Raw genomic sequence first — 19,639 nt, forward strand, 5'->3', positions numbered from 1 at the left:
ATAAAAAGCCATTTAAAGCATTTGGTATAACTTTATTTTAAAATAACCAAGTCTGGCTACAGTGTTAATAAATAGAAAGAGAGCAAAGGAAGAAGCAGTGACACCAGTAGGGTGATATCACAACAATCAAGGTGAGATAGGCCTAGATGAAAGCTGTAGAAGAAGTTAGATGTTGTTGGATTCTGGATATATTATGAAATAATATCAGTAGGACTTGCTCATGAATTGTATGTAGGGTGTGAGAGACATACTGAATTACAGATTATTTTTGTATTTTGTTTAAATAACTGGAAGAATGGAATGATTATTTACTCTGATGGGAAATATTATGGCAATGATAGGTTGGCAGGTGAAAATGGGAGTCCCGATAGGATGTGTTATGTTTGCAATGCTTATTAAACATTTAGATGGAAATGTCAAATTCTGTGTGTGTGTGTGTGTTGCCATTCAAGGGAGGTGTCCAGGCAGGAATAAGTTTGGTAATTTTTTGGTTTATACATGATTTTTAAATACAAGGGCTAGGTAAGATAAACTTGGGAATGGTATGGACTGAGAAATGAAAAGGTCCAAGGAGGGACCATGAAATGTCTAGATATTGGGAAGATGAGGAAGAACAAGCTAATGAAAGTGAAGGGGAGGGCACAGTGAAGGAGGAGAAATCCAAGTGAAGAAATTGTTTTCAGAAGAAAAGTGTGATCAACTCTATCAATACTACTGAATATAGGTCAAATAGATGAGAACTGAGCAATTGATCATTAAATGAAACAATGTTGAGGTCATTACTTTCACAGTAACATTTGGACAGTGGTAGAGAGACAGCTTGATTTGAGAAGCTTAAAAAAATAGGAGTTTTTTTGTGTGTGTGTGTGGTTTTTTTTTTTTTTTTTTTGTGGAAGGGGTGAACAAAATGTGTTTGTACCTAGAGGGAAAAATGGGGTCAAAGAGATACAATTTTTCCTTCCACCTTTTTTTTGTCAACTTTGGAGCAATACCAGTATGAATGCTACTGATGATGTCTGAAGGGGAGATGGGTCTTTGATTAGATCACAGATTGTTATGATAAGAAGATGGGACACAATATAGATACAGATAAATCAATAGCTATTGTGGTAGTGTTACATATTGGCTTCCCTGGGAATCAGACTTGGTGAGATGGAGTTTAGTGTAGATGATAATTTTAAGAAGTGCCTTTGGAATCACCCACCAGAAGGGAGGAGGAAGGAGCAGATGTGGGAAGAGAATAATTCGAGCTGTGATACAGGCCCAGCAACAGCCCCAGCTAACACTAAGGAGGATGTCAAAAGCTAGAATGGCTTGTCAGTGTTGTCTGGAGTTGGGCTGAGGTGGTCAGTGCTCTCACTGAGCAACTGTTGGCTGTTGGCTGTTGTGCTACCCAAGGAAGGGATATAACCTCAGATGAGCTGATTCTCTGTAGCAAAGGCAGTCCCTGAGGGAGCTGAGAGCTGGAAGCTGTCTGTCAATGTAACTCCCAACAGTTCAGACAAGTCCTTCATTGAAGGGAAATATGTGGCACACACTGCAGTGCCCCCATAGATGGAATACATGTATGCAGTTTTTAGATTACTTCTATTTTCTTCAGGAATTATAAGGGGAGAAGTGGGGGAAGGGGCAGGAGGTTGTTTTGAAAGAGAGTAATTGTAAACATATTGTCTAAAGGATTAAGAGAAAATGGACTCCATAAATGTACTGGAATTACCAGGCAGAACAAAGGGCTTGTCTGAGATTAATGATCATAAATTTAGAGCAAGACTAGTCATCGTTGTTGATGATTTTTCCACTCACATTCCCTTGCCCACAGCAGAATAGGAAGACAGTTCAATTTAACCAAAGTTGAAGTTGTACTTGAATAAAATGGAAGGAGAAAGGGGTAAGGAGTCATGGTTGTAGATGAGGAAGTGATTATCTATTTAAATATTATAAAATGCAAAATAGCTGAAGAGGATAGTCGGGCTGAAAATTTTGAGAGACAATAAAAAGATCTAATAGTTTTAGGAATCAATGTATGTACTAAATGACTTGCTGGTTTTACTAAGTGACACACAGGTCCCATCTCTATTGGTCTATAATACTCAAAATCCCTATACATGCTCTATTACTTCCATTGTATATATAAATTTCTAATGCTTAGCCTTATAATTTCCAGAGAATGAATTAAGATTAATTTGAGTTTGGAAAAATTGTAAACTTAGAAGCAAGCAAATAAGAATTATTTATGTAATTGTTTACCCAGAGTGGAGAAAGTTAAGTCAAATGTACAAAACCCTCTGCCAGGGTTCATAGACTATCATCACATTAGTTAAACAAATTTATATACAACTTTAACATTTGAGATTATTTCACCATATATATTATTCACAGTTGAAGTAGCTTTTTATAACATACATCAAGATACCAAAGAAAGGACCTAAAATCAAAAACATTTTTATCACATTCTTTGGATAATTTATCTCTTTACAAAAGCATTTGCAATTTACTATTTCACTTATAATGTAGTTAAAATCATCTCTTTCAAAGCACACATACACAGGTGTGCTTTGGTTTCCTATTAACCAGTGAACCCTTTGGCTGGATGATTTGGGTGTGATAATATGTAAAGTGAAAATTGTAATCCATAGCAAGAGATTACTGACCTGTTATATATAACCAAAGAAAGAATGGGAATAAGGAAAATTTCATTATTATAAAATCTACAGGTCTCTTGTAGATTTGCCTCACCATGTCTCCAGCTGTATCTTAATTCAATTCTTATCTCCATGTAATAGATGGGACTGTATTTCTTGAGATACCTCTAATTAGCTCCATTGATATTCTCAAAAGACTAATTTTATTAAATAATAAACATTTTCAAAAGGTGATATGCTGTCCCATTTACAGATGACTTATAACAAATATATTAAAGAATTACTTCATGTGATATAATAGGAAAATGTTTTAAAAAATCACATTGATCAAAATATTCTAAATTAAGAGTATCAGAACAACTCTAGATTAAAAACATGCTAGTTCCCAAAATGAATTTGTCATCTTGGATGCCCAAATCCTTATTGGCTGTGAGTTTTTATTCTTATTACTTAACCTTAATGAATGACAGTGTCCTCATCAATAACTGGGGATAATAAGCCCTGCCCAATCTGCTTACAAAGTGATCACAAGCTCATGAACTCACACTTGCCAATAAAAACCCACAAAGCTTCATGTTTCTATGGCTTTTGGTCAAGGTACCATTCAATAATCAAATTTTTATTGTAAATTTAAATTTTTATTTTAGTTTAATTTTAAACTATTATTATTAAGAATCTTGCTTGTTGTAGAGTATCTTATGATACTCTCTTTCATATCTTATGAAAGACTTCATGCAAACAAATAGCTATGTATTAAAATGCTAATTTAATTATCTCTCAAAATAAATGTATGAATTATTTTTTCCATTTTTCACTAATTTTCTCATCTCTATATCTTTATCTGTCAGAAAATGATTTTTAATAAGAGTTGCTTTTGAAGATTATTTTTAAATTCCTAAAACCAACTATTGGTTGGTTTTAACTTCCAAATATTGAATTGCTTTTTTCCTAATACATTTTTTTAAAACAACCACATTGAGTTTGATTTGCCAATTCACTACTTATTAACTGTATGACCAAAGTCAAGTTTTTATTTGCTTTTCACATACACTTAGTAGTCTTTAAAACAGAGAAATTACTATTTCATTTCCAGGAAACTTGGCATACAGTAGTATGCTAGTAGCTAGTGTAATTATTATCCATCCATTCTTTTATTTGCCCTTATATTTTTAACATTTTACAATGTCAAAGATAGTTTCTGAATGAGGTCTGACCAATTTTTATTACAGGATATTTACATTGGATACACAAAAAATCTGACAATAATCTGAATTATCTTGATGATAATAACAGGAACAAGAACAAAACTGATGAAAGACTTCAATATGCAGTCTATCAGTCATTTTTATAGAAATCGTAGAAGTTAAATCCATGAGTCCCCTCAGATATATCACTCATCTTAGTTCCTCAAACTTAACAATATTACATATGAATCTGATACCTAAAAGTTAGTAATATTTAATAAAGCTCGTGTCTGACACCTGGTCTAAAGTGTTTTGCCTTTTTCAACGGTTTCACTTTTTGTAAAAATTCAAACTCAACTTTAAGAATTTTTGAAGTCATAATGAATTATCTCTATAGTCATAACACTTTTAACATTAGAGAATTGATTGAGAATGCCTGGAGCGTTGACAGTCTAAAACTTATGGCCCCACCAATAGGGTAAAGGTATAACAAAATGCAAAGCAAAATGATCACCCCATTTCCATTCCTTCTTCCAAATGCATGACTCCCATAAGCCAAGGACTGCCATTTATTCAGAACAGATCTAAGACTAGGAAATTAAAAACCAGAAGGAAGATGAACCTCAGCACTTCATTCCTAATTATATAGGATTTATCTTCTTGCCTTGACCATTTTCCCTCACTTCTCCCCAATAACTAAACAATCTCTTATATTTAGCATACATAATCATAAAATTAGTATCCAAAACCCCTGTCACTCTCCAACACTTTAAAATAATTCACCATTCTAGGGAATAATTTCTGAAATATTTTTACATGTGTGTGTGTGTGTGTGTGTGTAGCTCACACTACACATACTTAAAGTGTTTGAGTGGGTGAAGAACCTTTCTAACTGACTTGAAAACCTGCTCAGCCTACTATACCACCCACTGTGATCTTTATGAAGTCTTGCAGAAGAAATCCCTCTTGGACCTTAATATCCAGCAACACTGTACTTCTCCTGAGTTACTAGAAAGTTTTGATATTAAAATAATCATGAATTCTAAGACTGGGGACATATCCATGTTTGTTTTGACCCTCTTAAGTTCATGAGTCAAATTTTATGGCCAACTTCCAATAATTTACAAAAGAAATCTATGACATATTTTCTTAATTCCTCATGTTACGTTACAGGATTTTTGTCATACAAATTTTACCTTCACCTGGAATTTGTCAACTACCTATTTTATATTTTGTATTATATACATATATATCTAAGCTACCCCAAACCCTTTGTGGAATAATGAAGGAAAGAAAAGAAAAGATGGAAATCAGAAAAGCAGGCAGGTAGGCAAGAAGGTTTGAGGAAGGAAGGAAGGAAGGAAGGAAGGAAGGAAGGAAGGAAGGAAGGAAAGAATCCGAAGTGTATGTGCAGTGTATGTATGTGTATGTGTTGGTGTGCATATGTTTGCAATATACATTTAGGGGAATGGCATGAAGTGCTATATGGTACATGCATATGGTATGTACTAGTTACCCATAAGTATGGCTGTGACAAGCTGAAGCAGTGATGGTTTGGGATCATGCATTTATTTGGTGGCATAGACTCATCTGAGCTGGGTCTGTGGATAGTTGGCCCAAGTAAGTATGATTAGTTCATTTATCTACATCCTTCCTTTACAGCTTTTCTGTATCATCAGTACCTAGCATAATATTTGGTGTATAGTTTGCATTGAAAAAAATATTTGTTAAATGAATAAAGGAAATGATTTGTCTTACGTATGGTCAGTATGCTTCCAATCACACATTCCAGCTCTATATTCTAACTGTCATGTGAGGCTCTCAGTCATATCATTAATTGTATACCTCTTTTTCTTTGTATGGTTTACCTAGGATGAATAGGTGTAATAATTCTGTAAGCCACAGTTCTAGTTAAAGCTCCACTCTCAAACTCTGCATGAGTTTCTGAACTTGGAAAAAGGGTCAAAGAAAAGACAAGGCCTGAGGCCCTGTGATCCTTGATCATAAACTTTCTCCTCCAGATTATTACTTGTCTGTTTGTCCATGTGTTTTATACTAAGTCCAGAAAGAAGTTTACTTCAGTTTATACTTTGAAACTGAATTTTAGAGTCCTTGTATTAAGATTTTTATTTTGACTCATTTTTTTCCCTTAAAGATCAAAAATAGAACATAGGAACAGGTATTTTTTCCCTTCTGTAGGTGACAAAAAATAATCAAAATCACATCCATAAAATCTCTTGTTCTTTTTATTTTCATTTCTCTCCTAGATATAATAGAATGTTTATTAAAATAATGTGATAAACACTCAAACTAAGTTCTATGTTGAGTACCTCCAAAGAAACCAACTGCTTTCTGTTCACAGTGAGATCAAAATAACTGGCTGTATTTTTACTCAGACTGTTCTCTCTAGTTGCCATCCCCACTCCAACCAAGAATTTTTTTACATCAGTCTGGTCTCAGATCAACCAGAATCTTGCCTGACACGAGGACCACTTTTACATTATAAATAATAGTGTTTTACTCTTTTTCTTTTTCCTAAGAGGAAGGATTTAAATGAGGAAAACACACTCTCCTTCAAAGTGCAGGCTACTTTTTAGTATTTCTCTATATGTCTTTATGAAAAGAAAAATCTATTCACAGTTGAAAAAAATCCATTTACCTTTGTACTGCTGGTGCTATAGCTCCTAGGAAATAATGACACAGAGAAAATTCCATGAGAAAATGTTAATTGTACCTGTATTAACTGATGATACAAAATAAAGCAATTAGAGCTGAGTGTTATCTTTTGGGTCATTGTGATCTCAAAACACAACTCAGGTCATAATTATTGTATAATCTTCTTTTCTTTTTTTGTGTCTAATTCCTAGACCATGCCTGTACTTCAATTTATCAGAAGTAGGCCTTCATTTAGGACTGTTTGCTATTAAAATATTTTTTAACTACGATAGGTTGATTTGAAATGTCATAATAAGCACAATATAAACTTGTAGTAAATGTATTGGAAGCTACATATATACTTTTCAGAAAACATTTAAGAAACTCAATTAAAATAAATTGATATCCAAATAGCCTTTCAGAATTTATAAATTTAATGAAGATGAAAAGAGGACAATAAAACCATATAATCTCTAAAGAGATATAACAGCCCCACCGCAACCACTGACTCACTGTGCTGTGTTTCTAAGAGTAGTCAAAGGAAGTCAAATGGGAAACCTTGCCATGCTTTGTTATCAGACTGAGGTCATTTGTTGGAAAAAAAAGGCAGCTTCTATCTCTAAAGGTCAATGCACATTAGTTTAAAGCCATGAAACATAAATTTGAAAAAGAATGAACTTGACTTTTATTAGAAGTTAGTGTGTATGTTTTTCAAGCCACCAAAAAAAGTAAAAGTAGAATTATTCTCTTTTGTATTGCCACTTTGTTTATCTATAATTTATATTAACTATTATACACTTAACTACAGTGAAATGCAGAATTGTGGGTAAAATCCTAAACACTTTCTTCAATAATGAATTCCTCTCTTTTTATTCATTATGCCCTTACTGTTTATTAGTCCTTAATGATTTTGAATGTGTTTTAAAAGGTTTGATCGTAAATTCAACAAATAAGTAAATTGTAACCCATATCTCAAAAAAAGTAAGTTATATGATCCCTCTTATAATATTAAAGTTAATGATATATCTCTTTCATATCCATTCAGTATATTTTCTTAACTGCTTACTTTCATCATTGGTTGTTTTAACAGACATTAAATTTTAAGATCTACATTGTATTACTATGAAACATACTATTTTATCATGAAATGATGAAAAGTTTGAAAAAATCTCTTTTATGATTGGTAAATAATGACAGGAAAGGCAGAACACTTTCAAGAAGCATTTCTCACCAGGAGAACATGGTTTTACAAACTGGGAATTCTGGGACAATGTTTATTTATAAAAATACTGAACTCCTACCATTTCCAAGAAACTAAAAATCAATTCTTTGATCAGCCTAGCCCAAGAAAAAGGAAAGGTACATATGTATTGAGTTATGAATAGATCAATAAATGATAAAAGAAATATAAATAATGCTTATCATTCTTTTTTTAAGGCCACTTTATTTTTAGGAAAATATTTTAAATTGCGCAAATGCAACATAATTTAAGGGAAGACAATTGAACCTCAATCCTTCATACATACAAGTGAGTGTTTCGATAACTATAATACTTCTAGAGTAATCAAAATGGATGAGTATAATTAATTTGTACACACTATTCCAGGCTTCCATAAAATAAAAGTAACATGATTTTTTTAACTCACATTTATAGAAAAGAACACCTTATATCTTCACTATATTTTGCTTGAGCGCACAAGTCTTTCTAATTTGGCAAATTCATGCTTCGTTTTACACACCGTTCCTAGCACGACAGATAATGAAGCAGCAGTTTGGACACCAGGCACTCCAACCACTTCTATTTCTGTTCTTACTGTGTATCAATGGGTTCAATTGGTGGTAGAAAAATTAATATGCAGAAAGTATTATAAAGATGTAAAATAACTACTTAATGTGTTATAAAGGTATTGTTTAATTTATTCCTACACTGGCAACTTGTATGCACTATACACAGAAATTAGGAGTGTACATATAATCTGAAAATCGTGGTATTTAAAATTGGATGGTAGAGATTTATTGTCAAAGCCGTCCTATCACTGCTTGACAAACAAAAAGAAACCTTCACTGGATAATGATAGAAAAGTATGTACAAGTTACAAAAGTAGTAATTCTTTAAACTCCTTTTTGCCTTGCATCTAAATGCTGTGTTATGTTGACAGATCTGGGAAATTTTAGTGGCCGGACAAGAAGTGCAGTCTCTGTGAGGGAAGGCCAGGGGGTTGTTCTGATGTGCTCTCCTCCGCCTCATTCACCAGGTACAGTCGGATCCCATTCTATATTGCTGCTGCTCTCTTTTGCTATATGCTTATTCTTTTAGACAGGGTATTGACTGGGGAATATTCAGGTGAAATGTGCATGGTTTTCGTGACATGTATCAGAGTACCACATGAGTAATTAAAGACCATATAGTCTAAATGCCATTGAGCAGGAGACTTAGCTCCTCTGATAAGATTGTTTCATTGTCTTTCTAAGTGTTGACTGCCCTGGTTATGTCTCTGTCTGCCACCAGTGAGGAATATACTGCTTGGAGCATAAGGAAAGTGATAAGCTGAGAGAGTAAAAACTATTCAAAATTATTTGGAATGTCAGAGTTGAGTTAACTAAATACCACTGTGCATCTTGTTTCAGAAGATAAGCTGGAAACTGTGTTGTTTATGGCGTAGTTTGTCACACTGGAACAAAAACTGCTAAGAAATTTTTTTGTTCATACAAAACTATAATTTACTTGTTATTTTCTTGCTACTTGAGTTTTTGTTTGTAAAAATCATGGTAATAGGTAAGTACTTCTTGGGGTTTTGAGTAACAGAATAGTAAACTGTGCTCAGGTTAATTATCTTACCTTTTGTCAACTCACAGAAAAATATACCCATTATGTTTGAGTCCTATAATTTGAGATGAGTGCCTCTTTGTACCTCAGTATAGTTTTCCTATAATACAATTTAAGACAGGGCAGCATCAATTAGAGAGACATAGAGAGAGAGAATCAAACATCTATTTCTACCTGAGAAATTATGAAGATTTTAGAGTTAACAACTGGAAACAGAATTCAGGATCCTGGTACCTCAACGAATTTTTCTTCTTTGTTTAGAGTGAAAGCCATATTTGTTTCTAGGTTGTATTATTAGTGTAGTGTTTGGGCTCAGTTTTGTTCTACCATAGATAATTCTTATCATAAATTATGATAAGACCTCAATCAGTTTTCTTAAAATTTCTCATCTTTATCTTACCCTCCTAACCTTCTTTTTAATTGAAAGAAAAGTAAACTATGTTTCACCAGGAAAATATTTTTGAAAACATTCTGCTTTGAAACTCAGAGGTATCACTATGAGGAATAATTTCTGAGTCGTACCAACCTAATTCTTATATGTCAATTCAGTCACTCCAATCCTTTTGTGAGCAGTTTGTGAACTTTACAGAAGACATACTAGTCTTACCTATATGTTTTAACTTTCTTAAAATGGATTTTAGTAGGTTTAGGAGACTCCTGTAGAATTAATACATGTTATGTCTAATGTAGGATCATTAGATTTGTTTGAAGAGAAGTATTAGATAAATAAGTGTTAGAGATGATAAAAAAAAAAGGAGGGGAAGATGGAGAAGGGGGAGGAGAGAAAGGAGGAGGAGAAGGAGGAGGAGGAGAAAGCAACAGGCTCTACAGAGGATGAAGCTGTTCATCACCAGGCTTTCAGGGGTTAACAATATGCAGGGACCCCTGTGGAGAAAAAGTAAGATTTTTCTGAGGTACAATCTATATTGCAAGGCTGTTGGAACATGTGTTAAAAAATGAAATGAGAGAGGATAATATAAGAAGCAAAGCTGCAAGATTACACATAGACAAATTATCCAATTGGCAGAGAAAACTATATACAGAAGATTTCTAATGGGAAAAAATTGTGTAGTGAATTGCATACATGATAAGCGTAAGATAAGAATATGTACTAATAATTGCTTAAATAAATAAAAATGCTATATCTGATTGAGATCAACAAGAATAAAGTCGGCAGGAGTAAAGCCAGCTGATTGCTATTGTATACATGTCATAAGAAATATTAGACTGATTATGTAATTTAAAATTGTAGGAAAGGTTATATTCTACCAGGTACTCATGTTGAAGTGTTATGCCGAATGACCTACTCAAACATCAGTGTTGGCACAGCAAAGTTTTGGGGGACACATGCATGACACAGAATAATAGGAGTAGCTCAGCATCTAGACCAATGTTTCACACTTACCAGATGGGTAGTTATCCTCTGATCAGCCAAATCCTATAGCATATCTTTAGCTTTTTTGTTGAACATGGCAGTTACATTCTGGCTCCAATTGAAATCCCTGAAGACATGGTTTCCACTGCAGCTCTTTAAAGTTATGGCTATTTATTCTACCAAATTGTATGTGCCATTCAGTGTGAGATTGGAACATATGTCCTCCTTTCTCCTCATTGCCCATTCTCCTTTCTTCTTCCTTACAAAAAAAGACCCCTCAATTTTTAAAATTTCAAGTCATCAAACTCTACACTTTCTTGTTGCTGTCATTCTTCTTCATTTCCTGAAGATTTTACCTCTTTTCTTCATTCCCATGGTCTTGTTTTACAACCAGTCTCAGCCACTTATCCGTTATTACCAATAGCTACAATCTCATAATTGCCACATTTGCAAGCATCTATTCTCTGACTAACATGAACTATCTTCTGCACACTGTTTATAGTACCCTGATTCCAGGAATCCTTTAACCTCATTGAAATCTACAAATCATTGATCCTACCTCCTTTTCACCCTTCTTCCCCTCCTTTGATCCTTACTTTTCTCCTTCAATCATTATCATTTTCTTGCATACAGCCTTGCTTTCTTCATCTCTCTTTGCTTCATCACACTGACTTGACAGTCAGCAAAACCCTGATCCCGATGTAAATCCATTTTTCAGCCTACTGCATGCCTGAAACTACTCAGCTTAATATGACTGTAGAAAAAAATAGAGTTATGCAGACTAGTCTAAATTTAAAATACAAACTATGAATTTCAAGTGCACTTATGCTGAGCAGAAATTAAGGGGGAAAAAACCAAACCTAGTCCTTTCACTGTAATTTTGTCAAACTTTCAATGTCTCCCATCATTCAATTTTTCTCCCATCCTCACTTTCAGCTGATAACCATTTCATTGTAAAAGGAAAGCAATTAGAAGATAACTTCCACAAGCCTTCATCACCAAATCACACACTCATTAACATGTGTATTCACACTCTAACTTCTCTTTTTTAGTATAGATGCACTGCTGTGCTTCTAAGGCCAATCCCTCAACTTGTGCACTGAAGTTCATCCTTTTTTATCTACTTAAAGAAATCACTTCAGTAATTCTCTTTCCTCTCTTCTACATTTTTGCCAGAGATTGTTTACTTTCTTCTGCGTCATTCCCAACAGGGTGCAACCATACTCTCCCCTACTCCATCTAAAGACAAAACAAAGCAAAGCAAACGTCTCCTGACTCCTGTCCTCTTTCAGCTACCACCTCGTTTTTCTGCTCCTCTCCATAGCGAACTCTTCAAAAGCTCTGTCTGTACATGCACTATCCAATTCAACTCCAGTGCGGTCTCTCTGTCTCTTTCTGTCTCTCTGCCCTCTTTCTCTGTCTTTTTCTTTATCTTTTTAACAGATTTATTGAGATCCAATTTATATCCCAGGAAATTCCCCTATTTTAAGTGTACAGGTAAATGAGTTTTCATATATTTAATACAGTTGTGTCACTATCACCACAATCCAGTCTTAGAACTTCCATTATTTCACAAAGGCATGTCTGTCCATGTCCCCAATCACTGATCTATTTTCTGTCTCTATAGTTTTATGTTTTCTAAAAATTTTATTTTACTGGAATCATACAATGTGCAGCTGTGTGTGTGTGTGTGTGTGTGTGTGTGTTTGGCTTCCTTTATTTGGCTTAATGTTTCTTTACATTTCATCCGTATTGTGGCATTTATCAGTAGTTTGTTATTTTATATTGCTGAACAGTATTCCATTGCATAGATATGCCCCATTCTGTTTATCCATTCCTCAGTTGATGGCATTTGGATTATTTTCAGTCTTCATGTTGGTCACTCTTTCCTTTATAAAATACTTTCTTGCAAGATTCCACACACTCTTGTTTTCCCCTTACCTTACTTCGTAATCCCCTATGCTGACTTTGCCCCATTTTCTCAAACTCTTAATCTTGCAATCCCCCAAGTAAGTGTTTGGCTTTAAACTTCTTTCCTTCATATACCCTCACTCCCTTAGATTTCACCTCACAATTATCTTTAAGTACTGACGTCTCCCAAACATATGTTTCCAACCAGAAATCTGGCTTGTATATTCAACTGCCTACTCAAAATTTCCATTTGGACGGCTAATAGGCACCTCAAGCTTAACCATGACTAAAACTTAACTCCTGGTTATATCTTCCCCAAATCTGAGGTCTTTTCCACCTCAATTAATGTCAATTTCATTTCTTACAATTCATCAGCGTTAGAGTCATTCTTAACTTCTCACTTTCTCTCACACCTCACATAGAAACCATCAGTTTTATTGGCCCTACTTAAAATTTTATCCAAAACCTGACCATTTTTCATACCCTCCACTGATAGTTCTCTAGTATAAACTACCATCATTTCTTACCTGGGTTTTTGCAGTAGCCTCTTAACTAAGCTCCCTCATTTTGCCTTTACCCTTTTTCAATCTATTCTCAACATACTAGCTAACAGTGATTCCTTAAAACTAATTTGTATCATGTCACCCCTCTGCCCAAAACTCTCCAAAAACTTCCTGTCTGCTAAAGACTGAAGTGAGTTACCCCAAAATTCATATGAAGCCCCAACTCGCAGTGTGATGGTATTTGGAGATGGGTCCTTTGGGAAGTAACTAGGTGTATAGAAGGCCCTGAGGGTAGGGTCCTCATAATGGGATTAGTGCCCTTATAAGAAGAGATATTAGAGACCTCACTCTTTCTCTCTCCATTGTGACAACATAGTGAGATGATGGTCTTGTGCAAGTCAGGAAGAAAGCTCTCACCAGAAACCAACTATGCTGACACCCTGATCTCAGACTTCTAGCCTCCAGCATCGTGAGAAAACAAATTTCTGCTGTTTAAGCCACCCAGTCTGTGGTATTTTGTTATGGCACCCCAAGCTGTCTAATACACCATTTTTTTTCAGAGTCAAAGCCAAAGTCTTTACAGTGGGTTAGAGAGTCTTTTCCATTTGACTCCATGTAATCTCTCTGACCTTATCTACTATTCTCCCTCCTATTTTTTCACATGTAGTCGTGGTCTCCCTGATGCTCCACAAGTAACTACGCATAGTCCTGCCTCAAAGCCTTTGCAGTTGCTATTCCCTGTGCCTAATCCCTCTTATGCTTGGCATATGAATGTCTCACTCCCTCACATTCATATCTTCCTTCAAATTTTACATTCTTGGTAAAACATTTTCCTGATTTTCCTCTTTTGATATGCACCTCCACAATTCCTTTTGTCTTCCTCCGCTTTCTTTCTCTCCATAATGCTCATCACTTTCCATATACTGCACAATTTTACTTACTCATTTATTCACTGTCTCCTTGATTTAGAATGTAAATTCCATGAAGACAGAATTTTTGTAGTTTTTGTTCAGTGTTGAACTCCATGCCTAGAACAGTGCCTGGCACAGAGTAGGAGCTCAAAAATTATTTGTTGAGTAAATATATGTATAACATTCATAAAAAAGTTAGCCAAGGATTTTAACCCATACATAACTCTCAGAAACTTTGAGAAAGAAATCATAAACAAGAACAAGTAAATATTAGATCAGCCATGTATTCAATAGTAAGAAAACTTTTCTTACCATTCATCTTTTTCTCTAATGATGTTGTGAATTGTAGAATAGATAAATGAAACATGATTCACATCATCAGTATGGAAGAATAAAATGGAACATTTTATATTTTTGTCAAAAGAACAAACTGTAACCTGAGTGATTGGATTTATTAGTTGAGATCACAATCACACTGTGAAATAGTGAATTAATCTTAAGGCTTTGCTTGATCAATTAAAAGGAGAACTTTGAAAATGTCTTGGGGAAGTCAAGTCAAAAATTCTTGCTGAAGAGGCAGGGTGAGTGTAGAAAGAATAAGCCAGGGCTACTTAGTGAGAGAGGCCTTGTGATTGCATCCCTGGTCTGGCGCCAGTTAACAACAGCCTCGACAATTGCCTTTGTTTTGGTGGGATGAGACTGTGCACTGTGAAACGAGTAAATAACCTGAGATGTACTAGAATCTGAGACCCAAATTTCTGTCAAGTCCAAATAGCCATGTAGATCATCACAGCATACCTGGTTAACTGATGCTTGATTCTGTTTTGTTCCCCACTCTTATTTTACTTCCTTCTTTCAAATCATAATTGGTTTATTATATCAGAGCTTTATTAAGTGAAGTAAAATGTTGGAAGTAAAAGTTTCCTAATATTTTTATCTCCTCTGGTAAATTATATGTTCCTTAAGAGAATGAAACTTTCTACCTCATATTTATATCTCTAATACTTAGTGCACTACCTGACATTTAGTAAGTATTCATTAAATGCATGTTCAATAACTGAATACATGTGTTGATTCTAACAAGAGTTTTATAGGGCTTTAGACAGTTTCTATTAGCCTCCTGTTATTAGCTTATCATTACCAACTCACATTTATGACAGATATTTGGGTCACATAATATCATATTCAAATATTACTTCAAAGTATAACAGCTACTAAGATTTAGTAGCAACTATATGAAACTGTAAATAGTTTATACATCAGAGAAGATTAAATAATATTCAGAAATAACCCCAAAATCCATTTACTCATTATCTCAAATGGATGTACAATGCACATTTTTTTTTCTGTGAATAAAAGCAAAAGCTAGGATTGACTCATTTGCTAAATTTCCCTGTTTACTTCCCAAGAGAGCAATATTAATTCCTGTCAGTAACATCTGTGAATAAAAACATCTTGATTGGATACTGAAGTAGTTATTCATCTACCAGGAAATAGATATATCTTTCTAGACTGTTAAGCACATCTGCTGAAAATGATTCTGGTTGCCAAAAAATCACCTCTGTCAGTTTAGAAATTTTGAAATTCAGGGTTATACTATAAAAAAAAAAAGGTCTGTGAAAATGTAAAAATAAGCCTCATAAAACCTATAACCAAATACAGAAATACTTTAAGGTTTAGAGGTTATCACCATAGATACTTTTAAATAAAAAATCAGTAATTACTATTTTACTTTAAATATTTTTTTATCCTATTTTGTCCATAAGCATTATCTCAGAAGTTTACATCAAAGTGAAACTTAAAATTCTTGTACAAAGTATTAGGTTGTAGTTAAAAATATATATGAATATAGCATTTTACAATATAACAATCACATTTTCACATTTACTATACCATGTAAACTTTGCAAAATATCTGAGAGTTAGCAATTATTTATCATCCCTGTTGTACTGATGAGGAATCTAACCTTTAGAAAGATTAAGTGAAACCCTTAAGCTCTCATCTTTAATAAATCATGGAACCAGGATTTCAGTCTTTGGTATATTTTATACCATATAATGTATATTTTGGATAAAGCTATACTAAAACTTTTATACCATGAACACAAACAAGAGTTTTTTTTAAACAATGGAATTATCAGCCTTTCAAAAAATGCTTATTTTATTATATCAAATATTGTACTTAGCTTTTCATTCAGTGAATGCTTACTGAGTGCCTACTATCTATGTTTTTTTTTAATTGGGGTATAGCTGCTTTAAAATGTTGTGTTAGTTTCTGCTGTACAATGAAGTGAATCAGCTATAGGTATACATATATCCCCTCCCTCTTGGACCTCCCTCCCCCCGCTCCCCTCGTCCCACCACAGAGCACTGAGCTGAGCCCCTTGTGCCATACAACAGGTCCCCACTAGCTATCTGTTTTACACATGGTAATGTATATATGTCAATCCCAATCTCCCAATTCATCCCACCCCCCTACCCCACCATGTCCACACATCCGTTCTCTACGTTTGTGTCTCAATTCCTGCCATGCAAATAGGTTCCTTTGTATCATTTTTCTAGATTTCACATATATGCATTAATATACGATATTGTTTTTCTCTTTCTGACTTACTTCACTCTGTATGTCAGACTCTAGGTCCATCCACATCTCTACAAATGACCCAATTTCGTTCTTTTTTATGGCTGAGTAATATTCCATTGTGTATATGTACTACATCTTCTTTATCCATTCATCTGTCAGTGGACATTTAGGTTGTTTCCAAGACCTGGCTATTGTAAATAGTGCTACAATGAACATTGGGGTACATGTGTCTTTTTGAATTATGGTTTTCTCCAGATATATGCCCAGGAGTGGGATTGCTGAATCTAATCAAATGGTAGCTCTATTTTTAGTTTTTTTAAGGAAACTCCATACTGTTCTCTGTAGTGGCTCTACCAATTTTCATTGCCACCAACAGTGTGGGAGGTTCCCTCTTCTCCACACCCTCTCTAGCATTTATTGTTTGTAGATTTTTTGATGATGGCCATTCTAACTGGTGTGAGGTGATACTTCATTGTAGTTTTTATTTGCATTTCTCTAATAATTAGTGATGTTAAGCATCTTTTCATGTGCCTCTTGGCCATCTGTATGTCTTCTTTGGAGAAATGTCTATTTAGGTCTTCTGACCCTTTTTAGATTGGGTTGTTTATTTGATTTTTTAAAATATTGAGCTGCATGAGCTATTCTTATGTTTTGGAGGTTAATCCCTTGTCAGTTGCTTCGTTTGCAAATATTTTCTCCCATTCTGAGGGTTGTCTTTTTGTCTTGTTCATGGTTTTCTTTGCTGTGCAAAAGCTTTTAAGCTTAATTTGGTCCCATTTGTTTATTTTTGTTTTTATTTTCTTTACCCTAGGAGATGGGTCACTATCTTTTAACTAATGAATTTAGCCTATTTATATTTATTTCTACTATCTTATTTTTACTAGTTACCCTGATTTTCTATGATTTATTTGCCCTCATTTCATTTTCATGGGCTTTTTTTTTTAATTAATGGAAGGTTTTTAAATGCATATTTCCTTCTACTCACTTCAAAATTACAATTTTATTTTTGTTATTTTAAAAATTATGTGTAAAATGTTAATATGCCTATTTAAAATTATTTTGATCACTTTATATATGATTGTTTTTGCTGATTAATTGATTCACTCATTCATTCACTAGTCAAACAGACTCTGAATGCAAGTGTATGGCTAAGATATAAAATTGTTTTAGAATAGAATACGTTTAACTGAGTCATGGATATATGAAGTGTTAGGTACATATATATATTACAGAAAGCTTCATATATAAGTCTGAAATCTAGGAAAGGGGTCTGGGCAGGAGACTATAATTTTAGGCATAATCAGCATAGTTGTCTCAGGATTGATTATGAGATTGGTTGGGATCTCTCAGGGAGATTGTTTACGGTGTGAACAGCATGATTTCTCTTGCTATAGTAAACAATATGGGGAAAAAACTAATAAAACAAACAAAAAAATAGTTGTTCTGTTTCTATGATACCAACCAGTTTAAATAGCTGTGAATTACTGACAGAATTTGTGCTTTTATGTGGCACAATTTAAACAGATCAACTTGAAATTAAAAATATCTACAGTTCACACTTTTTACCTCCAAATGTTCGCAAGGATTAAGTTAACTACTTAGATGCAAAAGATTCATTGACTATGTAAAGTCTGCATTGCTGTAGTTTTCAAACATATAAGATCTAGAATACTCAAAGTTTAATGTACCTTCTATATGCCCAGGAACACCAGAGGCTCAATGGTTGAAAAAGAGAAGAGCTTATATCCTCAAGAGAAGAGAACCAGAATCATTATTTGGCATCTCTATTACTTGCAAAGGTCTCTAACAAGTCCTGAGACAGGTGTAAGAAGAGCTTAAAAGATGCAAGCCCAGTCCCAACAAACTTGACTTAAAATAAGAGAAACACTACAGTATATAAAGCCACCTGCATCTAGATAAAAAGCATAATAATTAAGAAATTTATTTGCCAAAACATTTTATCATTTTCCTTATTCTACTGCCTAGACCCTTAGCTTATTCTCAGTTGTACTAGCATAGTGTCATTTTGCCTTGGTAATCTTGTAAAATTATGTGTGATTGAGTCCCAGGCAAAATAAATGCTCGGTTTGATATATCTGGCTCCCTACAAATTCAAAACCATAGACACAGGTCCAGTTCCCCCAAACATGCTCTCCAAACCTACCCATCCCTCTACTGTCCCTCCTTCAATCACAGAATTGTGGTGACTCCATGACACTTATGGGGAATACTAGTGCTGAATGTATCCTGAGTCTTAAAGTGAAGGAGAATAAAATATAATAATTGGTTATATAGGAAGTGCCAAGAAAACTGGATTAGAGGCATTACATGAAGATTTGCAGACTAATATTTTAGGTCTGCATGTGTGTTTTGAATCATCATAGAATATAGGTGAATTTATAATTAATGAACTATAGCAAAGCTTATGACCTGGCACACAGCAAACACAAGAGCGTAATGTACTTCATCGTCCCATAAACACTCTCTTTGTACACTCTCTAATAAATAAGTTATTCATTTCAGAAAAGTACTCAAACAGCAATGGACGCTGAATGACTAAGGGCCCTGGTCCTATTCCAGATGCTAAGTCTAAGCAACCCTGCATTTCCTCTAGCCCTGTGACTCCTCTGTGAAGTTTTAATTAGGATAGAGCAAAAGAGGCCTTTAGTACTTAAGTCTGAGCTGTAAAACTCCAGCAGAGACATTTAGTACTAAAGAAAAAAAATAATTTTTGTTTTTATTTTCTTTAGATAGAAAATATTTTGATCTCAGCTTAATTTAAGACGAGTAGACAAGGTCACCAGCCTCAAATCCACTGTGGAACTGGACGATGTATAAGTTAACAAATCCAGAGAATGCAACTAGGTGGCCGTCTAGTGTGATAAAGGAATTACTAGGTAGTCTCTGCTTCCAAATAACTATACTATAACAGAATATTTCACCTAGGATTTAAACTCAGACAGCCAGGGATTCCCAACCTGGCTCTGACACTTACTATTGACTTTGTTAAAGTAAGCCTTATCTTAACTGTAAAGAGGGGTAATAAAA

The 19,639-nt window shown here is 34.3% G+C and overlaps 1 protein-coding gene across 1 annotated transcript in view; it reads left to right on the forward strand.

Moving 5' to 3' along the window:
- The window catches only part of CNTN5 (contactin 5), a 1,371,764-nt gene that overhangs the window by 930,416 nt on the left and 421,709 nt on the right, over positions 1 to 19,639 (forward strand). The window contains exon 7 of the mRNA XM_082339878.1: positions 8,641 to 8,736. Within this exon, the coding sequence (XP_082196004.1) occupies positions 8,641 to 8,736 (96 nt within the window). The remainder of the gene's footprint in view (positions 1 to 8,640; positions 8,737 to 19,639) is intronic.

This window comes from Balaenoptera borealis (genome assembly GCF_965194805.1).
Source record: "Balaenoptera borealis genome assembly, chromosome: 11".
In the NCBI taxonomy this organism is placed as follows: domain Eukaryota; kingdom Metazoa; phylum Chordata; class Mammalia; order Artiodactyla; family Balaenopteridae; genus Balaenoptera; species Balaenoptera borealis.